The 20940-nt window shown below is 42.1% G+C and overlaps 1 protein-coding gene across 16 annotated transcripts in view; it reads left to right on the forward strand.

Annotated features, from left to right (window-relative positions):
- Window positions 1-20940, forward strand: part of BCKDHB (branched chain keto acid dehydrogenase E1 subunit beta) — a 298505-nt gene that overhangs the window by 12200 nt on the left and 265365 nt on the right. For 15 of the 16 annotated variants that reach the window (XR_012157976.1, XR_012157977.1, XR_012157975.1 and 12 more), the window contains exon 3: window positions 668-736. The exons of the other annotated variant lie outside the window; for it this stretch is intronic. Coding sequence is in view for 11 of the 15 variants with exons in the window: in XM_073336530.1 (XP_073192631.1) it covers window positions 668-736 (69 nt within the window). In the remaining 4 variants the exon portion in view is untranslated. The remainder of the gene's footprint in view (window positions 1-667; window positions 737-20940) is intronic. 16 annotated transcript variants of the gene reach the window in all.

Here is a 20940-nt window from a genome sequence, read left to right on the forward strand (position 1 = left end):
GATCTTAAACTTTTTAAAATGGAATGTCTAAATTCAGCAGATGTTTGGTTAGTTCATACACTAAACTTCTTGGAATTTTTAAATGAATTGATAGTGCTGTGGTATTACTTAAATACTTTTCTGAAATGTTCCTGCAGTAGTTTCTGAAACATAGCTAGAATAGTTTAAACGTTCTATTTTGGGCCAGAAAGTGTATTGTCATACTAACTCCTCCTCTTCCCCTTTTGTGTAATGTACTGTTTTTTTTAAAAGGTGGTGCTGATCTGAGTGTAGGAGAGGTGGGGGAAAAGCTTGATTTGCTAATGCGCATACTATATTTAAAATGCTTTGAACTTTTTGTTGATAAAAATACAGTACTTTGAGGTCAAATTAATCCCCCTTTTGGACATGGTGAAACATCTAAAATTCAATGCTTTTAACTATAGTATTTTATAGTAGCATATACTCAGTAAATTGTTTAGAAATCTATTAAAACTTGTTCTCGCTCAATCATGAATGTTGAAACTTAAGATGTTGAATATAAATGGAAACAGTGAAATTCAGGTGAGGACTGCGCTAACAGTTTATAAATGGTTAGAATAGAATAAATAGGATTATCTTAATTTTCATACTAGACGAGTGTTTGTATTCATAAATAAAAGTAAACTATGTATGACTTATTTTGCAGTAATATTTGGCGAAGATGTAGCCTTTGGTGGAGTCTTCAGGTGCACTGTTGGGTTGCGAGACAAATATGGTGAGTTAGCTGCTTCTGTACAAGCAATATTAGATTTAAAATCTTTCCTTTTCCTGCTATAGCTATGATCCTAGATGAGTCTTGTGGGGAAAATCATGTAAATGAGTTTGTTTTTGTTTTGATATAGCTGAAGATTAATGTTTTGAACAGATTTAATAATTTTGTTTAATAGGAATTTCCAAATTAGGCATTGAACTTGGCCTCATAAGTTTATAACTTAAATTTTATTTTCAACTAAGTTGGCTTGCAAAAAGTTGTTTTTGGCTTTTACAAGGATTCCAGGTTGTAGTGTCTCTTAAGATCAGATAAGATATATTTATCTTTACTCGCAACTAGTAACCTGTGGTCATTCATACCAACTGTATTGTTTCCATAAAGAAAATGAGGTAACATGTATTTCTGGATCCTGTGTATAATTGACCAGGAACTGAGTTTAGGCCCTATATTCAATTCGGTTTTAACACTTTTTTTTCCCCTCCCCCGAAGTATACCACTTTCTCATGTGGTTCAGCTAGCCAGTGTTAGAACCATACTTGAACTGTCCTTAAAACTTAATTCTTTTACTCATTTTTCTGGCCCTGCGTAGAAAGAGCCTGAAAAAATATTAGTTACCTTGTTCACAAATTAACCAGGATAGTCAGTTTTGTAACCTACTAGACATGAAAAGCATAACTTGAGAAACTGTATGGAAAATAAGATGTTACTTTATCCAAGAACTGAGTGATGTGGTAAATCTCATGAAGCTTGGCTTAGTAATGAGGGAAGACAGGAGGAAGTTTATTTAAAACACTTGGGAATCTTAACTGTTACTTCCTCTTGTGGAATCATTTGCTGTCTGAGCATCTCTTCAATGGCACATTCTCAAGAATCCTTTTGTCCCATTATAGGAATCTGGACTCAGAAATACAACTGATCTTTTTCTTTCAGTTGCCTGGGGAAAGGTTGGAATTCTCCTTGAATTATGCTGGTGTAATTCTGACTTCAGTGGAGTTGGTCCTGATTTGTGAGAGAAGAGTCAGGCTCATAGCTCTTTTGTTAGACTCTGTTCTTCTGGTTAATGGTGTTTTTTCTCAGAAAATGCAAAGACGTCCTTTCCGAATTTCTGCTTTACAATTGAAATAGCTCTCTTCTGGTTACCCATAGAATGTATGTTTTTTTTAACTTGGCTTTTGTGGTTCTAATAAAAAAAACATTATCAGAGTATAAAATGTCAGTGTTTCATGTACTACATGCTGGGTAATATCTATAGTTACCTGCATGGTGGTTAAGAGTAATAGGGGATAAGATAGTATGCATCAGTGATCGCCTTAAGCACATAAGGGAGACCATGTCTACACTGCCCTGCAATTCAGACTATGGGGATGTGGATTACAGCAAGCTCTGAAGTGCTGCGCTGTAACTCCCTTGTGTGGATGCTGTGGGCTGAACAAAAAGGTACCTAGTTCACATTGACTACTTTAATGTGAACTAGGAACTTTTTCGTTCACATGGGGAGTTACAGCACAGCATTCTGGTGTTTATGTAATTTACCCCACTGTAGTCCAAACTGTGGGGCAGTGTAGACCAGCCCTAAGCCTGTCTGACTTAACTAGGCATATCTTCTTTCTATGCCTCACCCTCTTTCTTACTATAACATTCAAGTAGGCTACCGGTCTATCTTTTATCTGTAACTTTGTTCGTGGTAGGCAAATTTTAAAAATCATAGCTACAGAAAGCAAACACCATAAATTTTTGAATACTAATATTTGCATTAGAATAAGATCTCTGTGACATTACATTTGGTTGCTGCAAAAATTAACACAAGATTTCAACAGGGAAATAAGCAGCAGGAGCAGATGGGTTCTCAAGCAAATATCCTGTTTCTGTGCAAATGTTTCTAGTAGTAAAGCACAAGGGAAAGCAAATACAAGTTATATTACCAGGAGACTGTTTACGCAGTGTATTGTGTATGCAAAAAATAAAGTCCTTAAGATCCTTTTGGCCCTCATTGGTAAGAATATCTTGTTTATTGTTGAAGGTTTTTTCCACTAACCAGCAAAACAGCAATAAGCAAATACAAGATCATTTGTCAATATTTATATCATACCAATGTGTTGGTGTAAAATGTGAGGGTGTTTTTATTTTTCCTCCTTTTTGTGTTTTTTTTCTGGTATATAATCATCAAGATCACTAGATGGCAGTCTGGCTCTGAAAGTAGTACTCTTAAGAGCAAGTCTGTAGTCCCTTTTTAATTAAATGCAGGGAGCAAGATCTAAATACCAATTTATATACTTGTAGGCAGAATTTAGTTTATTAATGGCTCAGAACTACCCAGATGTTACTCAATATCAAGACTACAGTGCAGAGAAGTTGGGGGGGGGGGAGAAGGGGAAGTATTTTAAAACAGATTTCTTCTTTCAGTGAGTCTAAATTAACTGTGTGCTATGAAAGCCAGTTAAACCGTACATGTATCTTATGCTTATCTCAGGAAGAAGGTGTCAAGAGGAAAAAAATAAAATCATTTTAAATCAGGTCAACACTTAAAGTGGCTTATGAGACTACATATAATTAAATACTTTAGCTTAGAATTTAAATGCACAGAAGTTAGTAAATAGAAGTTTGTTTCTCACAGCAGCTGTAACTTGTTAGTGTCTGAATTAAACCTATGGTAATTCTTCAGAGTCCCTTTGTGGCAGACCCAACTATGTATTGGTATTCGCACATGAACCCGCAAACACACTTTTTGCCACTTCTCAACAGTGAAGGTGTTGCTCTGGGACTCATGAGATATATGTATGGATGCCCTTATGGGGATAAGAGTAGAAAAGGTCATGCATGCCCTTTCCCTCTTTGTTCTGCCTCAGGACTTTATGGGCATTGGGTGGTCTATTCTTTCTCTTTTTTCATAAACGTGCTTGGGCATCAAATGTATGGCCCACAGCCTGTGTCAGGCCCACCTGGTGTATTTGTATTCTGCATGACCTGTTCAGACTGCAGAATGTCAGCTTCTGAAATACAATTCTAGCTTTCATGGTTGTGAGACCTTCCCAAATCAGAGTAAAAACGTTTACTTTCCTGAGTCTGTATATGGTTTGTGGCTTTGAGAGATGATCTCCCATGTCCCCTATTAATCTAATCAGAGTATGAAGTAAAGGACACTTTGTCAACATTAACTATTATATTGCTGATAATTTTAGTATCTGGATTGGGGAAAGGAGTGAGAAATCTAGTGGTGGGAGAGGAGGATTATTGTAGGGAAGGAAATGCAGAAGGAAGAAGAAAGAGACAGGAAAGACAAATAGACTAGAGGGAGGCAAGAGAAACAAAGAATAGTTGGGTGGGATGGGCTTATTTCCCAATGAATGTGACAATGAAGTAATTAAAGATGAAACTTTTAGTTACTAGTAAAGGCCAAATTCTATCCTGTTCCTTTAAATCTTCATGCTCACAGTAGAGAGTTCTGCTGTGAATGTAAGGGGATATAGAGTCTCAAAGCTGTGTTCAGGTCAATGGACTGTAACTAAAAGTGGAATTTAGCCTTCTTTACTGAGTAAATTTGACATGCTGGGGATTTTGTAAATAACTGTAGTGGCAGGCTTTAAGTGTACTGATCACTTGCTAATAAGTTTTCGCTACCATGCGAGGTTTATGCAGAGCATCTGCAGTTAGGTCATAGAGAACTGCTGGCTGAAGGGTCAAGAGTATTTCCCTGAGTGTTAATTTCTCCTTCAAAGATCCATAACTTCTAGGAAGAAGGATGGCAGTGCTCCATGTTGAGACTCTTGAAGACATTGCTGGGCTGGAACAGTGTGATACGGTCTTTAAAATTAGTCCTGTGTAATCCCCAGAGGGCCTCCCATTGTGAGGGGTATCACACATGATGCAGGCACACTTGAGGTCTGCATGCTCCGTAGGAGACATAGTCTTTTGTCTCTGATAAAGACAGTTGTGGTTTAAACTTTATATCCCTGGTCTTAGCCTGGTTCCCAAAGTACAGAAGCTGTAGTAGATTCATGAAGAAGACACTCTTAGATGCCTGACCATGCTAGAAAGCATGACGGGAACAACCAAAGTGGCCAACTCTTTCCCACGAGTGGAGTGGGAGGGACATTGGGTCACCAGGCTTCCTCTTGTCTCCCCAACAAGCAGGGATGGACTTTACCACACTGGACTGAAAATGTTCAATCGTCACTGATCCTGGGCTGAGGTTTGCAAAGGTAATAAGAAACTGAATTCTCACTACTTTTTATTTTTTTTATTCTTTTGGAGGGAAATTGCATCCCTAAGTTTTGAACTCCACAGTGTATTACTATGTCTGCTAGGGACTGACACCTGTCATTCCATATTCTTTTTGAAAATATGCTTATGATATGAATGACATAACTGAGGTATACTTTATGCAAGATGGCTTTTTGCCTCTGTTTTCACTAACAAGGTCAGCTCCCAGACTGCTGCGCTGGGCATCACAAAATGGGGAAGAGATGGCCAGCCCTCTGTGGAGATAGAGGTGGTTAGGGACTATTTAGAAAAGCTGGATGTGCACAAGTCCATGGGGCCGGACGAGTTGCATCTGAGAGTGCTGAAGGAATTGGCGGCTGTGATTGCAGAGCCATTGGCCATTATCTTTGAAAACTCGTGGCGAACAGGGGAAGTCCCAGATGACTGGAAAAAGGCTAATGTAGTGCCAATCTTTAAAAAAGGGAAGAAGGAGGATCCTGGGAACTACAGGCCAGTCAGCCTCACCTCAGGCCCTGGAAAAATCATGGAGCAGGTCCTCAAAGAATCAATCCTGAAGCACTTGCATGAGAGGAAAGTGATCAGGAACAGCCAGCATGGATTCACCAAGGGAAGGTCATGCCTGACTAATCTAATCGCCTTTTATGATGAGATTACTGGTTCTGTGGATGAAGGGAAAGCAGTGGATGTTTTGTTTCTTGACTTTAGCAAAGCTTTTGACACGGTCTCCCACAGTATTCTTGTCAGCAAGTTAAGGAAGTATGGGCTGGATGAATGCACTATAAGGTGGGTAGAAAGCTGGCTAGATTGTCGGGCTCAACGGGTAGTGATCAATGGCTCCATGTCTAGTTGGCAGCCGGTATCAAGTGGAGTGCCCCAAGGGTCGGTCCTGGGGCCGGTTTTGTTCAATATCTTCATAAATGATCTGGAGGATGGTGTGGATTGCACTCTCAGCAAATTTGCGGATGATACTAAACTGGGAGGAGTGGTAGATACGCTGGAGGGGAGGGATAGGATACAGAAGGACCTAGACAAATTGGAGGATTGGGCCAAAAGAAATCTGATGAGGTTCAATAAGGATAAGTGCAGGGTCCTGCACTTAGGACGGAAGAATCCAATGCACAGCTACAGACGAGGGACCGAATTGCTAGGCAGCAGTTCTGTGGAAAAGGACCTAGGGGTGACAGTGGACGAGAAGCTGGATATGAGTCAGCAGTGTGCCCTTGTTGCCAAGAAGGCCAATGGCATTTTGGGATGTATAAGTAGGGGCATAGCGAGCAGATCGAGGGACGTGATCGTTCCCCTCTATTCGACATTGGTGAGGCCTCATCTGGAGTACTGTGTCCAGTTTTGGGCCCCACACTACAAGAAGGATGTGGATAAATTGGAGAGAGTCCAGCGAAGGGCAACAAAAATGATTAGGGGTCTGGAACACATGAGTTATGAGGAGAGGCTGAGGGAGCAGGGATTGTTTAGCCTGCAGAAGAGAAGAATGAGGGGGGATTTGATAGCTGCTTTCAACTACCTGAAAGGGGGTTCCAAAGAGGATGGCTCTAGACTGTTCTCAATGGTAGCAGTTGACAGAACGAGGAGTAACGGTCTCAAGTTGCAGTGGGGAAGGTTTAGATTGGATATTAGGAAAAACTTTCACTAAGAGGGTGGTGAAACACTGAAATGCGTTACCTAGGGAGGTGGTAGAATCTCCTTCCTTAGAGGTTTTTAAGGTCAGGCTTGACAAAGCCCTGGCTGGGATGATTTAACTGGGAATTGGTCCTGCTTTGAGCAGGGGGTTGGACTAGATGACCTTCTGGGGTCCCTTCCAACCCTGATATTCTATGATTCATGTAAGATATCATTGGAAAGGTTATGATTTACTGAATGCGATTATCCAATTTGTATGCCTGTATCATTTCTGTATCTGAAGTTAGGAATATTGACTATATGAATATGAACAAGAGGCTGCTCGGCAGCTCTCCAACACCACTTTCTACAAGCTATTACCCTCTGATCCCACTGAGAGTTACCAAAAGAAACTACAGCATTTGCTCAAGAAACTCCCTGAAAAAGCACAAGATCAAATCCGCACAGACACACCCCTGGAACCCCGACCTGGGATATTCTATCTAATACCCAAGATCCATAAACCTGGAAATCCTGGGCGCCCCATCATCTCAGGCATTGGCACCCTGACAGCAGGATTGTCTGGCTATGTAGACTCCCTCCTCAGGCCCTACCCTACCAGCACTCCCAGCTACCTTCGAGACACCACTGACTTCCTGAGGAAACTACAATCCATCGGTGATCTTCCTGATAACAGCATCCTGGCCACTATGGATGTAGAAGCCCTCTACACCAACATTCCACACAAAGATGGACTACAAGCCGTCGAGAACGCTATCCCCAATAATGTCACGGCTAACCTGGAGGCTGAACTTTGACTTTGTCCTTACCCATAACTATTTTACATTTGGGGACAATGTATACCTTCAGATCAGCGGCACTGCTATGGATACCCGCATGGCCCCACAGTATGCCAACATTTTTATGGCTGACTTAGAACAACGCTTCCTCAGCTCTCGTCCCCTAACTCCCCTACTCTACTTGCGCTATATTGATGATATCTTCATCATCTGGACCCATGGAAAAGAAGCGCTTGAGGAATTCCACCATGATTTCAACAATTTCCATCCCACCATCAACCTCAGCCTGGTCCAGTCCACACAAGAGATCTACTTCCTGGAGACTACTGTACTAATAAACGATGGTCACATAAACACCACCCTATACCGGAAACCTACTGACTGCTATTCCTACCTACATGCCTCCAGCTTTCACCCTGACTACACCACACGATCCATTGTCTACAGCCAAGCTCTGCGATACAACCGCATTTGCTCCAACCCCTCAGACAGAGACAGACAGACACCTACAAGATCTCTATCAAGCATTCTTACAACTACAATACCCACCTGCAGAAATGAAGAAACAGATTGATAGAGCCAGACTTCCCAGAAGTCTCCTATTATAGGACAGGCCTAACAAAGAAAATAACAGAATGCCACTAGCCGTCACCTTCAGCCCCCAACTAAAACCCCTCCAACGCATTATTAAGGATCTACAACCTATCCTGAAGGATGACCCAACACTCTCTCAAACCTTGGGAGACAGGCCAGTCCTTGCCTACAGACAGCCCCCCAACCTGAAGCAAATACTCCCCAGCAACCACATACCACACAACAGAACCACTAACCCAAGAACCTATCCTTGCAACAAAGCCCGTTGCCAACTGTGCCCACATATCTGTTCAGGGGACACCATCATAGGGCCTAATAACATCAGCCACACTATCAGAGGCTCGTTCACCTGCACATCCACCAATTTGATATATGCCATCATGTGCCAGCAATGCCCCTCTTCCATGTACATTGGTCAAACTGGACAGTCTCTACGTAAAAGAATAAATGGACACAAATCAGATGTCAAGAATTATAACATTCATAAACCAGTCGGAGAACACTTCAGTCTCTCTGGTCACGCGATCACAGATATGAAAGTTGTGATATTACAACAAAAAAACTTCAAATCCAGACTCCAGCGAGAAACTGTTGAATTGGAATTCATTTGCAAATTGGATACAATTAACTTAGGTTACCTTGCATAATGACTTAGCCACTCCCAGTCTCTATTCAAGCCTATTTCCCCTTTTTGCCTACCCTCCCCCCCCCCAACGTTCTTGTTAAACCCTGGATTTGTGCTGGAAATGGCCCACCTTGATTATCATACACATTGTAAGGAGAGTGATCACTTTAGACAAGCTGTTAGCATCAGGAGAGTGGGGTGGGAGGAGGTATTTTTTTCATGCTTTGTGTGTATGTAAAAAGATCTTCTACACTTTCCACAGTATGCGTCCGATGAAGTAAGCTGTAGCTCACGAAAGCTTATGCTCAAATAAATTGGTTAGTCTCTAAGGTGCCACAAGTACTCCTTTTCTTTTTGACTATATATCTGTATTTCAACTGTGCTACTTCGGGTAACGCCCACTGCTAACACTTCAGGTACAACAATGGAAAAGCCAGATAGGGTGGATGGCCCATCAGCAAGGACAATGAACTGCAAAAGGCTTGGCCTTCCTGTGGACATTCCATATCGCCACTGACTCATGGACTCTGTGATTCTACAGAGTCAGGTGGTCTTGTGACCTGATACTAAAACGTTATCTGGGAATGTTACAAGACAAGGGAAGGGAGGTCAAGTTTGGGGAAACTGAAGGATTCCTGTCTTATGTAAATCCTATTTAAGGGTAGGGAGGAAGGCAAACAGGACTCCTCTCCATGGCCTGTCGTCCCAAGAAGAAAATCTGAAGGCAGGGGGGCATCCACACTGAGACGGGTGCAGTTGAAAGGGGATATAACTGGAACTCTGAACCATGGAAACTTTGCAACCTGTCTGCAACAATATCTAGGGTGAGAAATACTATTTGAAATTAATTTCTTTAGTGAAACTAGCTTAGTGTGTGTGGTTTCATTTGCTTAGTAATCTGCTTTTGTTCTGTTACCCCTTTTACTACTTATCTGCCTTTTATAGTTAATAAAATTTGTTTTGTTTAAACCCAGTTTCTGTCATTTCTAACGGGGGTGGGGCAAGAAGTGTGCAGGGGAGAGGCCAGGGGCTTGCCTCCCTGGCCAGGAGCTCAGGGGCAGGGCAGTGCAGGACAGTCCCAGGCCTGCAGGCTGTAGTTTGCCCACCTCTGGTCTAGGGTGTAGCATACTACACTGGAGACCTAGATTCAATTTCTGGCTCTGCCACTGCCTTCCTGCATTACTTTGGACAAATCCCATTCACTCTTTCTATACTTTCATTCCCCATCTGTAAATTGGAGATCACAATTAATCCCTCTTTGGTCTATTTGGATAGTAAGATGTTTGTAGGCACTGTCTCTTACTGGAATTAATTTGCAAACTGGATACAATTAACTTAGGCTTGAATAGAGACTGGGAGTGGATGTGTCATTACACAAAGTAAAACTATTCCCCCCCTCCCCCACTGTTCCTCAGACCTTCCTGTTAACTGCTGGAAATGGCCCACCTTGATTATCACTACAAAAGGTCCCCCCACACTCTCCTGCTGGTAATAGCTCATCTTAAGTGATCACTCTCCTTACAGTGTGTATGATAACACCCATTTTTCCATGTTCTGTGTGTATATAAAACTCCCCACTATATTTTCCACTGAATGCAGCCGATGAAGTGAGCTGTAGCTCACGAAAGCTTATGCTTATGCTCAAACTGGTTAGTCTCTAAGGTGCCACTAGTACTCCTTTTCTTTTTGTCTCTTACTATGTTTGTACAGTGCTTAACATAATTGGAGACCTGAATTACAGTGGAGTTCTTGGGCACTATTATAATATAAATGTTTACAAATTGAAGTCTAAAAATAGCCTCTCTTGAACACAAACATCTGAACAATATCCTTAAATTGTTTATGTGACACTTCCTGGGGGCACCCAGGGTACTGAAGCATTTTACTACACCTGCCCTTAGTGTGCAGAAGCTTTGTCTGTCCCTGCCTGGGATCAGTGCCCAGATAACACAAGCACTCTCTTCCCAATCTGCTAAGGACCTGCTGATCTTCTGCAGGTTAGTGATAGGCAACTTCCAGTCTCGGAGCCCTTCAAGCATTGCCCTGGAATGTTCTGCTGCTGTTCTCTGGGACATTCACAGAATTCACAGATCCACTGTTCTCAAAGGAACAGTACACCTCAGCTTACCTTGATCACTGCTCTGCTTAACTCATGGCACTTAAATTTGTTTATAGTGAAAACAAGTATAAACTTAGACATTCTTCCGTCTCAAAGATTAGCACACCCAAAATCTTTCTCTCAGCTTGTAACAGCCAGGCTCGCTGTGACCCTGTGACAAGCATGCTGGCTGCTGGTCTCCTAGGTGAAGGATACCATATATCTCCCTGCACTCTCCTGATATACCAGACTAATTATTGTATCTTAGTCATAAATAAGATTCCCCCTTCCTGCTCTGTGTTCCTTTTCTGGAGATTTTGCATAAATACCATGTTACACTTAAACTGCAACCCACCAGATAGCACTCTCAAGTGGTCCAGTTTATGGATCTAACAGTATCCTTATTTTATCATTAAAGTTTGTATTGGCTTTCAGATAAAGCTACAACAAAACTGTGAGGAGATTGTTTGTTTCTTTCTTTCTTTGTTTTCCATGTAGGAAAAACAAAAGAATAAGGAAGACGGAGAGGGGACGCATGCAAGGTATTTCAATGAGTGGAAAAAACACAAAATGGCAGGATTTGTCTATTTTCATCAAGTTAAAAGAAAACCGTTTATCTCTCATGATTTGTTGTCTTGTGATCCCACCTGTTCTAGCTAATAATGGTGAGTGATGGGAAGGTCTTCCAATAAGACCAATCCAGAACAATAGTCTGCCTGAAATTTAAGTTGGAGGTATCTGTTTCAAGTGATATTTTTCAAGGCCATAAAGCTAATTTCTGGATATCCCATTAAAGGAGTAAAGGGCTAGCTGTGAATGAAATCAACCCTTTTGAGAATGGTTTAATAGTGGGGATGGAATCACAGAAATGTAGGGCTGGAAGGGACCTCTAGCCATCATCAAACTCAGTCCCCTGCACTGAGGCAGGACTGAGTAAACCTAAACCATCCATCCCTGACAGGTGTTTTTCCAATTTGTTCTTAAACTTCCAGTGATGGGAATTCCACAATTTCCCTTGGAATCCTATTCCAGAGCTTAACTACCCTTCTACTTAGAAAGTTCTTCCTAATATCTAACCTAAATCTCCCTTGTTGCGGATTAAGCCCATTACTTCTTGTCCTGCCTTCAATGGACATGGAGAACAATTGGTCACCATCCTCTTCATAACAGCACTTTAATGTATTTGAAGACTGTTATCAAATCACCCCCTGTCGTCTTTTCTCAAGACTAAACATACCCCAATTTTTTCTTAACCTTGCCTTTATAGGTCAGGTTTTCTAAACCTTTCATCATTTTTTAGCTCTTCTTTGGACTGTCTCCAATTTGTCCACATCTTTCCTAAAGTGTGGTACCTGGAGAACTGGACACAGTAGTCCCCCTGAGGCCTCATCAGTGCTGAATAGAATGGGACAAATATCTCCTGTGTCTGACATTTCTGTTAATACACTCCAGAATGATGATAGTCTTTTTTTGTAACTGCATCATTTTGACTCTTTCAGTTTGTGATCCAAACCCCCAGATTCTTGTCAGCAGTAGTTGCGCATTTGATTTTTCCTTTCCAAGTGAAGTACTTCGCAGTTGTCTTTATTGAATTTCATCTTGTTGAATTTAAATCAATTCTCAAATTTGTCAAGGTCATCTTGAACTTTAATCCTGTCCTCCAAAATGGTTGCAACCCCTTCCAGCTTTGTGTCATCCACAAATTTTATAAGCATACTTTCCACTCCATTGTCTGAATCATTGATTAAAGTGTTGAACAGTATTGGACCAAGGATTGACCTCTCCACTAGACAGGCTTTTCCAGTTTGACAATGAACCATTGGTAACTATTTTTTAAGTTCAGTCTTTCAACCAGTTTTGTACTCACCATATATAATTTCATCCAGACTGCATATCTCTAGTTTGCTTATAAGAATGTTATGTATCACTGTGTGAAAAGCCTTACTAAAAATCAAAATATAGCACATCTCTTGCTTCACCAGTATCGGGTAGGTCAGTAACCCTGTTAAAGAAGGAAGTTAGGCTGGTTTGGTATGATTGTTCTTGACAAATCCAAGCTGGCTATTCATTACCAACCTATATATCCTCTAAGTGCTTACAAATTGATTGTTTAATAATTTGTTCCAGTAACTTTGATACCTGGAAAGATAGTCTGACAGGTCTAAAATTCCCGGGGTCCTCTGTCCCCCTTTTTACAGATAGGTACTAGGTTTGCACTTCTGCAGTCCACCAGTTCTCCAAGAGTTCTCAAAGATAATCACTCATGGTTCTGAGATTACTTCAGCTAGTTCCTTAAGAGCTCTAGGATGAATTTCCTGCCGCTTGAATACCTCTAACTTACTAAATATTCTTTACCCTGTTCTTTCCCAATTTTTCAAGTGTGTTCCTTTCTCCTTGTTAATATTAACTGTGTTGAGTATCTGGTCATCATTACTCCTTTTTAGTGGAGACCGAAGCAAAATAGATATTAAACACCTCAGCCTTCTTGATATCCGTTATTAGCTCTCCTTCCCCACTAAGTAGTAGACCTACACTTTCCTTCATCTTTCTCTTGCTGCTAATGTATTTAAAGCAGTGGCTCTCAACCTTTCCAGACTACTGTACCTCTTTCAGGAGTCTGATTTTTGTCTTGCAAATCAGCAAGTTCACTTACAAAAACAGATACAAGAATACAAAATTATCACAGCACACTATTACTGAAAAATGCTTTTTCTTTTTATCATATAATTATAAAGTAAATCAACTGAATATAAACATTGTACTTAAATTTCAGTGTATAGTATATGGAGCAATATAAGCAAGTTGTATGTATGAAATTTTAGTTTGTACTGACTTTACTAGTGCTTTTTATGTAGCCTCTTGTAAAACTAGGTAAATAACTAGATGAGTTGATGTACCCCCCGGAAGACCTCTGAGTACCCCCAGTAGTATGCATATCCCTGGTTGAGAACCACTGATTTAAGGAATCTCTTATTTTATATCCTTTTCTAGGTGTAACTCATTTTGTGCCATAGCTTTTCTGATTTTTGTCCCGACATACTTATGTTCTTTTGAACTTCTCCTTAGCAATTTGTCCATATTTCCACTTTTTGTTGGATTCCTTTTGAATTTGCCATCATTAAGAGCTTTTGAAGGAGCCATATTGGACACTTACTATTGTTTCTGTTTTTCCTTCATGTTTGAATGGCTTTCAGTTGTACCTTTTTAGTACAGTTTCTGTGAGAAACTATCAGCTCTTCTGAACTCCTTTTTTCCTTTAGCTTTTCTTCCCATAGGTCCTTACCTATCAGTTCTCTGAGTTTTAGTCTGCCTTTTTGGTGTCCATTGTCAGTATTCTGTTGCTCTCACTCCTTCCTTTCCTTAGAATCATGGAATTCGTCATGTCATATATGATCACTTTCACTCAAATTGTCTTTCACCTTCAGACTGACTACCAATTTCTCCCTTTTGGTCAGAATAAAGTCTAAAATGACTGTCCCCTGGTTGCGTCCTCCACTTACTAAAAAAAAAAAGCTGTGCCCAATACGTCCCAAGAACTTACTGGAAACTTTGTTTTATCATATTATTTTTCCAACAGGTGTCTGGATAGTTAGCCTTCCATTACTGTCAGGTCTTACGTTGAATATCTCTGGTATTCTAGAAATTCCTCATCCATCTCTTGTTCCTGATTTGGTGGTGTAGCAGACCCCTTAGCGTGACATCATCCCTAATTTTTTTACCTGTTTTATCGTTCCCCAGAAATTTTCAGGTGGTATGTCTCTCACTTTCTTCTGGACCTCAGAACAAGTATATATGTTGTTGATGTATAATGCAACGCTTCCTTCATTTTTATTCTGCCTTTCTTTCCTGAACAAGCTACATTCTTCTGTGCCATTATTCCAGTCATGTGACTTATCCCACCAAGTCTCTGTGATGCCAGTTAAGTCATAATTTAGCTAATGTACTAATTGTCATGCAGTCTAGAGCACCTTACAGCTTAGTTGCTATCTCAGGACAGACTGTCAGAAAACAAGGGCAGACACCCCAGACTAGTGGTATATTTTGTAAGTAGCTTTCACTAAGCCGGTAATAAATGTGAACTCCTGCATCACTTTACCAGTCTTACCCTGGAGTTACAGACACTCCCCTTAGCCTCTCCAGTCTATATTGCCACACAGACAAACTGAATTTTGTGATAAAAGGTTACTTAAACTTAAAATCACACTAATCTGGTTTCCAGTCCCAAGAGACCAGTCACTTATTCCAGATCAATTGGTACTCTGGATTGTTGCATCAAAGACGAGGCTGGCAGCCAAGCCTATAACTAACTCTAGGCTTATTAGCTAAGAGAAGGAAATGAGTTACTAAGTATGACTCACTTGTACATATCGTTTAACTGGTTTAACCAATCTATGATTACCAGTGGTGGCAGAGATGTAGTAATATACCAATTTATCAAAAGTCTTTCAGGGCTACTCAGAATAACTCTGGGGATCTCCATCTTCTTGTTTACTTATTCTGTCCTGTTAGAATCCAAACAGTCCAGAGATAAAGGATCTTTGAATCCATATTTATTGTATCTTCATACAGAAAGCAAGCTGTGTCTCTAACCACATGAGCTTTTCCTTTGAGGGTGAGGTGGGGAGTGCACTTCGACTTTTGATCTCCAGCTATATACATAATAACCACTTGCTTTGAAATTAGCATTTTCTGTTAGTCTTCAAGTCCTTCATTAGCATTTCACAAGGTTTTTGATGGGTTATTTAGTTATAAGGGTTTTTACCATCTAAATATTTTCTATTACATTATGACCGGAACAGATAAGTGAAAACATACAAGTAATATTCCACTAGTTTTCATGAAGTTTAAACATCTGAATATGTACTTATACATCTAACCATTACTTGGTTGGGACCCCTTGGGGTCGTGAGGTTATTACATGGGAGGTTGCAAGCTGCCAGCCTCCACCCCAAACCCTGCTTTGCCTCCAGCATTTATAATGGTGTTAAATATATAAAAAAGTGTTTTTTTAATTTATAAGGGGTGTCACACTCAGAGGCTTGCTATGTGAAAAGGGTCACCAGTACAAAAATCTGAGAATCCCTGCTCTAGCATGACCTGATCAGCTAGTGTCATACCCCTAATGCAAAAATTGTATATGAATGGGAGTCACTGATGCTTCTGAATACACCTCAGGGTTCTCCCATTCTTTATAAGGCATTAGCCACTACATTCTCCTTTCCCTGGTTATGAATTATTTCCATATTAAGTTCCTGTAGGGTTAAACTCCAATGAAGTAATCTTGAATTGGTACCCTTGGTTGGTGCAGCCATGTCAAAGGGGCATGATCGCTTAAAACATAAATTTTTTTCATTACGCAAATAAGGCTCAAGTTGCCTAAGAACCCGGACAATGGCATAGCAGTCTTTCTCAAAGACCACATAATCTTGTTCAGTGGGGGGTGAGTTTTTGTTTAAGTAGGCAGTAGGATTGCCTCTTGCTCCCTACTCCAACTTGGATCACTACCGTGCCTAAACCAGCATTGGAAGCATCAGTACACAGCACGAATGGTTAGCTGAAATCAGGGCTGACCAAAACAGGCTCTTTTTACACAAAGCCTCTTCTATGTTCTGGAAGCCTTTCTCACAGGCCGCTTTCCATATCACCTGGCCTAGTTTTATAAGGTCTGCTATGGGGGCTTTAATGTCACTAAACCCCTTTACAAACCTTCGGCAATAGTTGGCCAGACCAATAGAGGACTGGATCTGCTTCTTGGTTTGAGGGGCAGGCCGGCTCTGAATGGCCTCTACCTTTAGAGGGTTGGGGTGAACTAACCCACTGGCCATCTGTGTTGTAGGTAGGACACCTCTGCAGCCCCCATCTTGAAGTTGGAGATCTTGACAGTGAGGTTGGCTTCTCTGAGCCTTTGTAATGCAATTCACACATGGTCTTGCCAGGAGTTACTGAAGATAGCCAAGTCAATCATCTATATTGGCACTGGCAAATGTTTGTAACCCCTGCAGTACCTCATTAACAAGCTGCTGAAAAGTAGTCCCTGAATTTATTAATCCAAAAGCCATAAATTTAAATTCATATAGTCCAGATTCCATTACAAAAGCAGATTATTATTTATTTATTTATTTTTTTACTGGGCATCCGCATCTAAGAATTTGCCAGTACCCACAAATCAAATCTGGTGTGCTTATAAGTTTTGCCCCCGCAACAGGTCCCGTAAGTCCTCTCTTTGGGGTATAGGTTATGGGTCAGGCTAGGTGATAGCATTTAGTTTTTCTTTAATCTACACATCTTATGGCTTTGTATTTTTTTAGGTACCATTACAACAGCAGGAGCTTTTCGATGAAGGCCTTGTCTACACTGCCACTTTACAGCGCTGAAACTTTCTCGCTCAAGGGTGTTAAACACCCCCCTGAGTCCTGCAAGTTTCAGCACTGTAAAATGCCAGTGTAGATAGTGCACCAGCGCTGGGAGCTGCACTCCCAGTGCTGGGAGCTACTCATCTCATGGGGGTGGTTTTTTTACAGCATTGGAATGATGCCTCGACTACACAGCAACATTAAAGCACTGCTGTTTCCCTTTTTGTGATTACCCTCCTTTCAAGCATGCTTCCCTCCTCCTCCTGGAATTGTTTCTGCATTTCTCCTTTAGCCCAGTACGCTCTTCTAAGCGGTGGGTGGGGCCCTAAGGTTTGAATGGAGAGCACGGTCTTGTCAGTTAAACCTTGCTGTTTGGAAAATACCTGTTTTTGTGGTGCTTTAAAAGGGTGAGCATTTCCTGCTTTTGGGTTGAATTTAAACCTTCCCCAAACTCAATGCTTTCCAGAGAAGTTTCTCCCTTGCTCTCTTTGACCAAATCAGTTAAAGGGGTTCATGTTTTCTCATCACAATAAATCATGTTTACTGCTGTCTTCCTTTCCTGGTAAGCTTTTAATCTATAGATACTCACTGTGTGCGCATCTCCTCTGCCAGTGGGCTTCCTTACATTGTGTGTGACTTAATTCACTCTTTCAATGGCCTCTGAAGGTCTTTCCCAATAATCCTTTGTTTTTCCTCACAGGAATCAGCATTTACACCAGATCACCAATATCAAATGAACTTTCTTCATTAGGCCGTTCATACCAAACTATCCGGGTTTCCTGACTTTTCTTAAGGTTCTGTTAGACTAACTCCATCATAACCTCAAATTCTCTTTAAAATGAGTGACTTGTTTCCCTATTGGCTGCCCTGTTTCCTCAGTATTGCCCTTTCAAGAGCCTCAAATCAAATCAAGGGGTCCCCTCACCTGCCTCCCATAGAGGAGATCAAAGGGGGCAAACCCAATAGATTCTTGGGGAACACTTCTGTATGATTATAAAAACTAAGGAAGTAATAGGTCTGTCGTTTTCACACTGGGAGATGTAAATTTTTAGCATAGTTTTTATAGTTCCATTAAATCTTTCCACAAACCCATTAGTTTCTAGGTGATAAGGAGCAACTTTTGTATGCTTCACTCTATGTAATTCCTGTAACCTTTTAAAGAAAAGGAGTACTTGTGGCACCTTAGAGCCTAACCAATTTATTTGAGTATAAGCTTTCATGAGCTACAGCTCACTTCATCGCATGCATACTGTGGAAAATACAGAAGATGTTCTTATACATACAATCCGTGAAAAAATGGGTGTTTACCACTACAAAAGGTTTTCTGTCCCCCCACCCCACTCTCCTGCTCGTAATAGCTTATCTAAAGTGATCACTCTCCTTACAATATGTATGATAATCAAGTTGGGCCATTTCCAGCACAAATCCAGGTTCCCCCCCCCCCCGCTTTTTTTCCCCACACACACAAACCCACTCTCCTGTTGGTAATAGCTTATCTAAGGGTATGTCTACACTATGAAATTAGGTCGAATTTATAGAATTCGGTTTTTTAGAAATCGGTTTTATATATTCGAGTGTGTGTCTCCCCATGGAAAATGCTCTAATGCATTAAGTGCATTAACTCGGCGGAGTGCTTCCACAGTACTGAGGCTAGAGTCGACTTCTGGAGCGTTGCACTGTGGGTTGCTATCCCACAGTTCCCGCAGTCTCCGCTGCCCATTGGAATTCTGGGTTGAGATCCCAATGCCTGATGGGGCTAAAACATTGTCGTGCGTGGTTCTGGGTACATATCGTCAGGCCCCCGTTCCCTCCCTCCCTCCGTGAAAGCAAGGGCAGACAATCATTTTGTGCTTTTTTTCCTGAGTTACCTGTGCAGATGCCATACTACGGCAAGCATGGAGCCCGCTCAGTTCGCTGTCACCGTATGTCTCCTGGGTGCTGGCAGATGCGGTACTGCATTGCTACACAGCAGCATCAACCCATTGCCTTGTGGCAGCAGATGGTACAATACGACTGGTAGCCGTCATCGTCATGTCCGAGGTGCTCCTGGCCACATCGGCCAGGAGCACCTGGGCAGACGTGCGCAGGGACTAAATTTGGAGTGACTTGACCAGGTCATTCTCTTTAGTCCTGCAGTCAGTCCTATTGAACCATCTTATGGTGAGCAGGCAGGCGATACGGATTGCTAGCAGTCCTACTGTACCATCTTCTGCCAGGCAGGCAAGAAATGAGGATGGCTAGCAGTCGTACTGCACCGTCTTCCGCCGAGCAGCCATGAGATGTGGATGGCTTGCAGTCCTTCTGCACCCTCTGCTGCCAGCCAAAGATGTAAAAGATAGATGGAGTGGATCAAAACAAGAAATAGACCAGATTTGTTTTGTACTCATTTGCTCCCCCCGTCCCCCGTCTAGGGGGCTCATTCCTCTAGGTCACACTGCAGTCACTCACAGAGAAGGTGCAGCGAGGTAAATCTAGCCGTGTGTCAATCAGAGGCCAGACCAACCTGCTTGTTCCAATAAGAACAATTACTTAGGTGCACCATTTCTTATTGGAACCCTCCGTGAAGTCCTGCCTGAAATACTCACTGATGTAAAGCCACCCCCTTTGTTGATTTTAATTCCCTGTAAGCCAACCCTGTAAGCCATGTCATCAGTTGCCCCTCCCTCCATCAGAGCAATGGCAAACAATCGTTCCACGCCTTTTTTCTGTGCGGATGCCATACTAAGGCAAGCATGGAGGCCGCTCAGCTCACTTTGGCAATTAGGAGCACATTAAACACCACACGCATTATCCAGCAGTATATGCAGCACCAGAACCTGGCAGAGCGGTACCGGGCGAGGAGGCGACGTCAGCGGTCATGTGAGTGATCAGGACATGGACACAGATTTTTCTGAAAGCATGGGCCCTGCCAATGCATGCATCATGGTGCTAATGGGGCAGGTTCATGCTGTGGAACGCCGATTCTGGGCTCGGGAAACAAGCACAGACTGGTGGGACCGCATAGTGTTGCAGGTCTGGGACGATTCCCAGTGGCTGCGAAACTTTCGCATGCATAAGGGCACTTTCATGGAACTTTGTGACTTGCTTTCCCCTGCCCTGAAGCGCATGAATACCAAGATGAGAGCAGCCCTCACAGTTGAGAAGCGAGTGGCAATAGCCCTGTGGAAGCTTGCAACGCCAGACAGCTACCGGTCAGTCAGGAATCAATTTGGAGTGGGCAAATCTACTGTGGGGGCTGCTGTGATGCAAGTAGCCAACGCAATGAAAGATCTGCTGATATCAAGGGTAGTGACCCTGGGAAATGTGCAGGTCATAGTGGATGGCTTTGCTGCAATGGGATTCCCTAACTGTGGTGGGGCCATAGATGGAACCCATAACCCTATCTTGGCACCGGATCACGAAGCTGGCGAGTACATAAACCGCAAGGGGTACTTTTCAGTAGTGCTGCAAGCTCTGGTGGATCACAAGGGACGTTTCACCAACATCAACGTGGGATGGCCGGGAAAGGTACATGACGCTCGCATCTTCAGGAACTCTGGTCTGTTTCAAAAGCTGCAGGAAGGGACTTTATTCCCAGACCAGAAAATAACTGTTGGGGATGTTGAAATGCCTATATGTATCCTTGGGGACCCAGCCTACCCCTTAATGCCATGGCTCATGAAGCCGTACACAGGCAGCCTGGACAGTAGTCAGGAGCTGTTCAACTACAGGCTGAGCAAGTGCAAAATGGTGGTAGAATGTGCATTTGGACATTTAAAAGCGCGCTGGCGCAGTTTACTGACTCAGTTAGACCTCAGCGAAACCAATATTCCCACTGTTATTAGTGCTTGCTATGTGCTCCGCAATCTCTGTGAGAGTAAGGGGGAGACGTTTATGGCGGGGTGGGAGGTTGAGGCAAA

Source organism: Lepidochelys kempii, chromosome 3 (assembly GCF_965140265.1).
Source record: "Lepidochelys kempii isolate rLepKem1 chromosome 3, rLepKem1.hap2, whole genome shotgun sequence".
Lineage (NCBI taxonomy): Eukaryota > Metazoa > Chordata > Testudines > Cheloniidae > Lepidochelys > Lepidochelys kempii.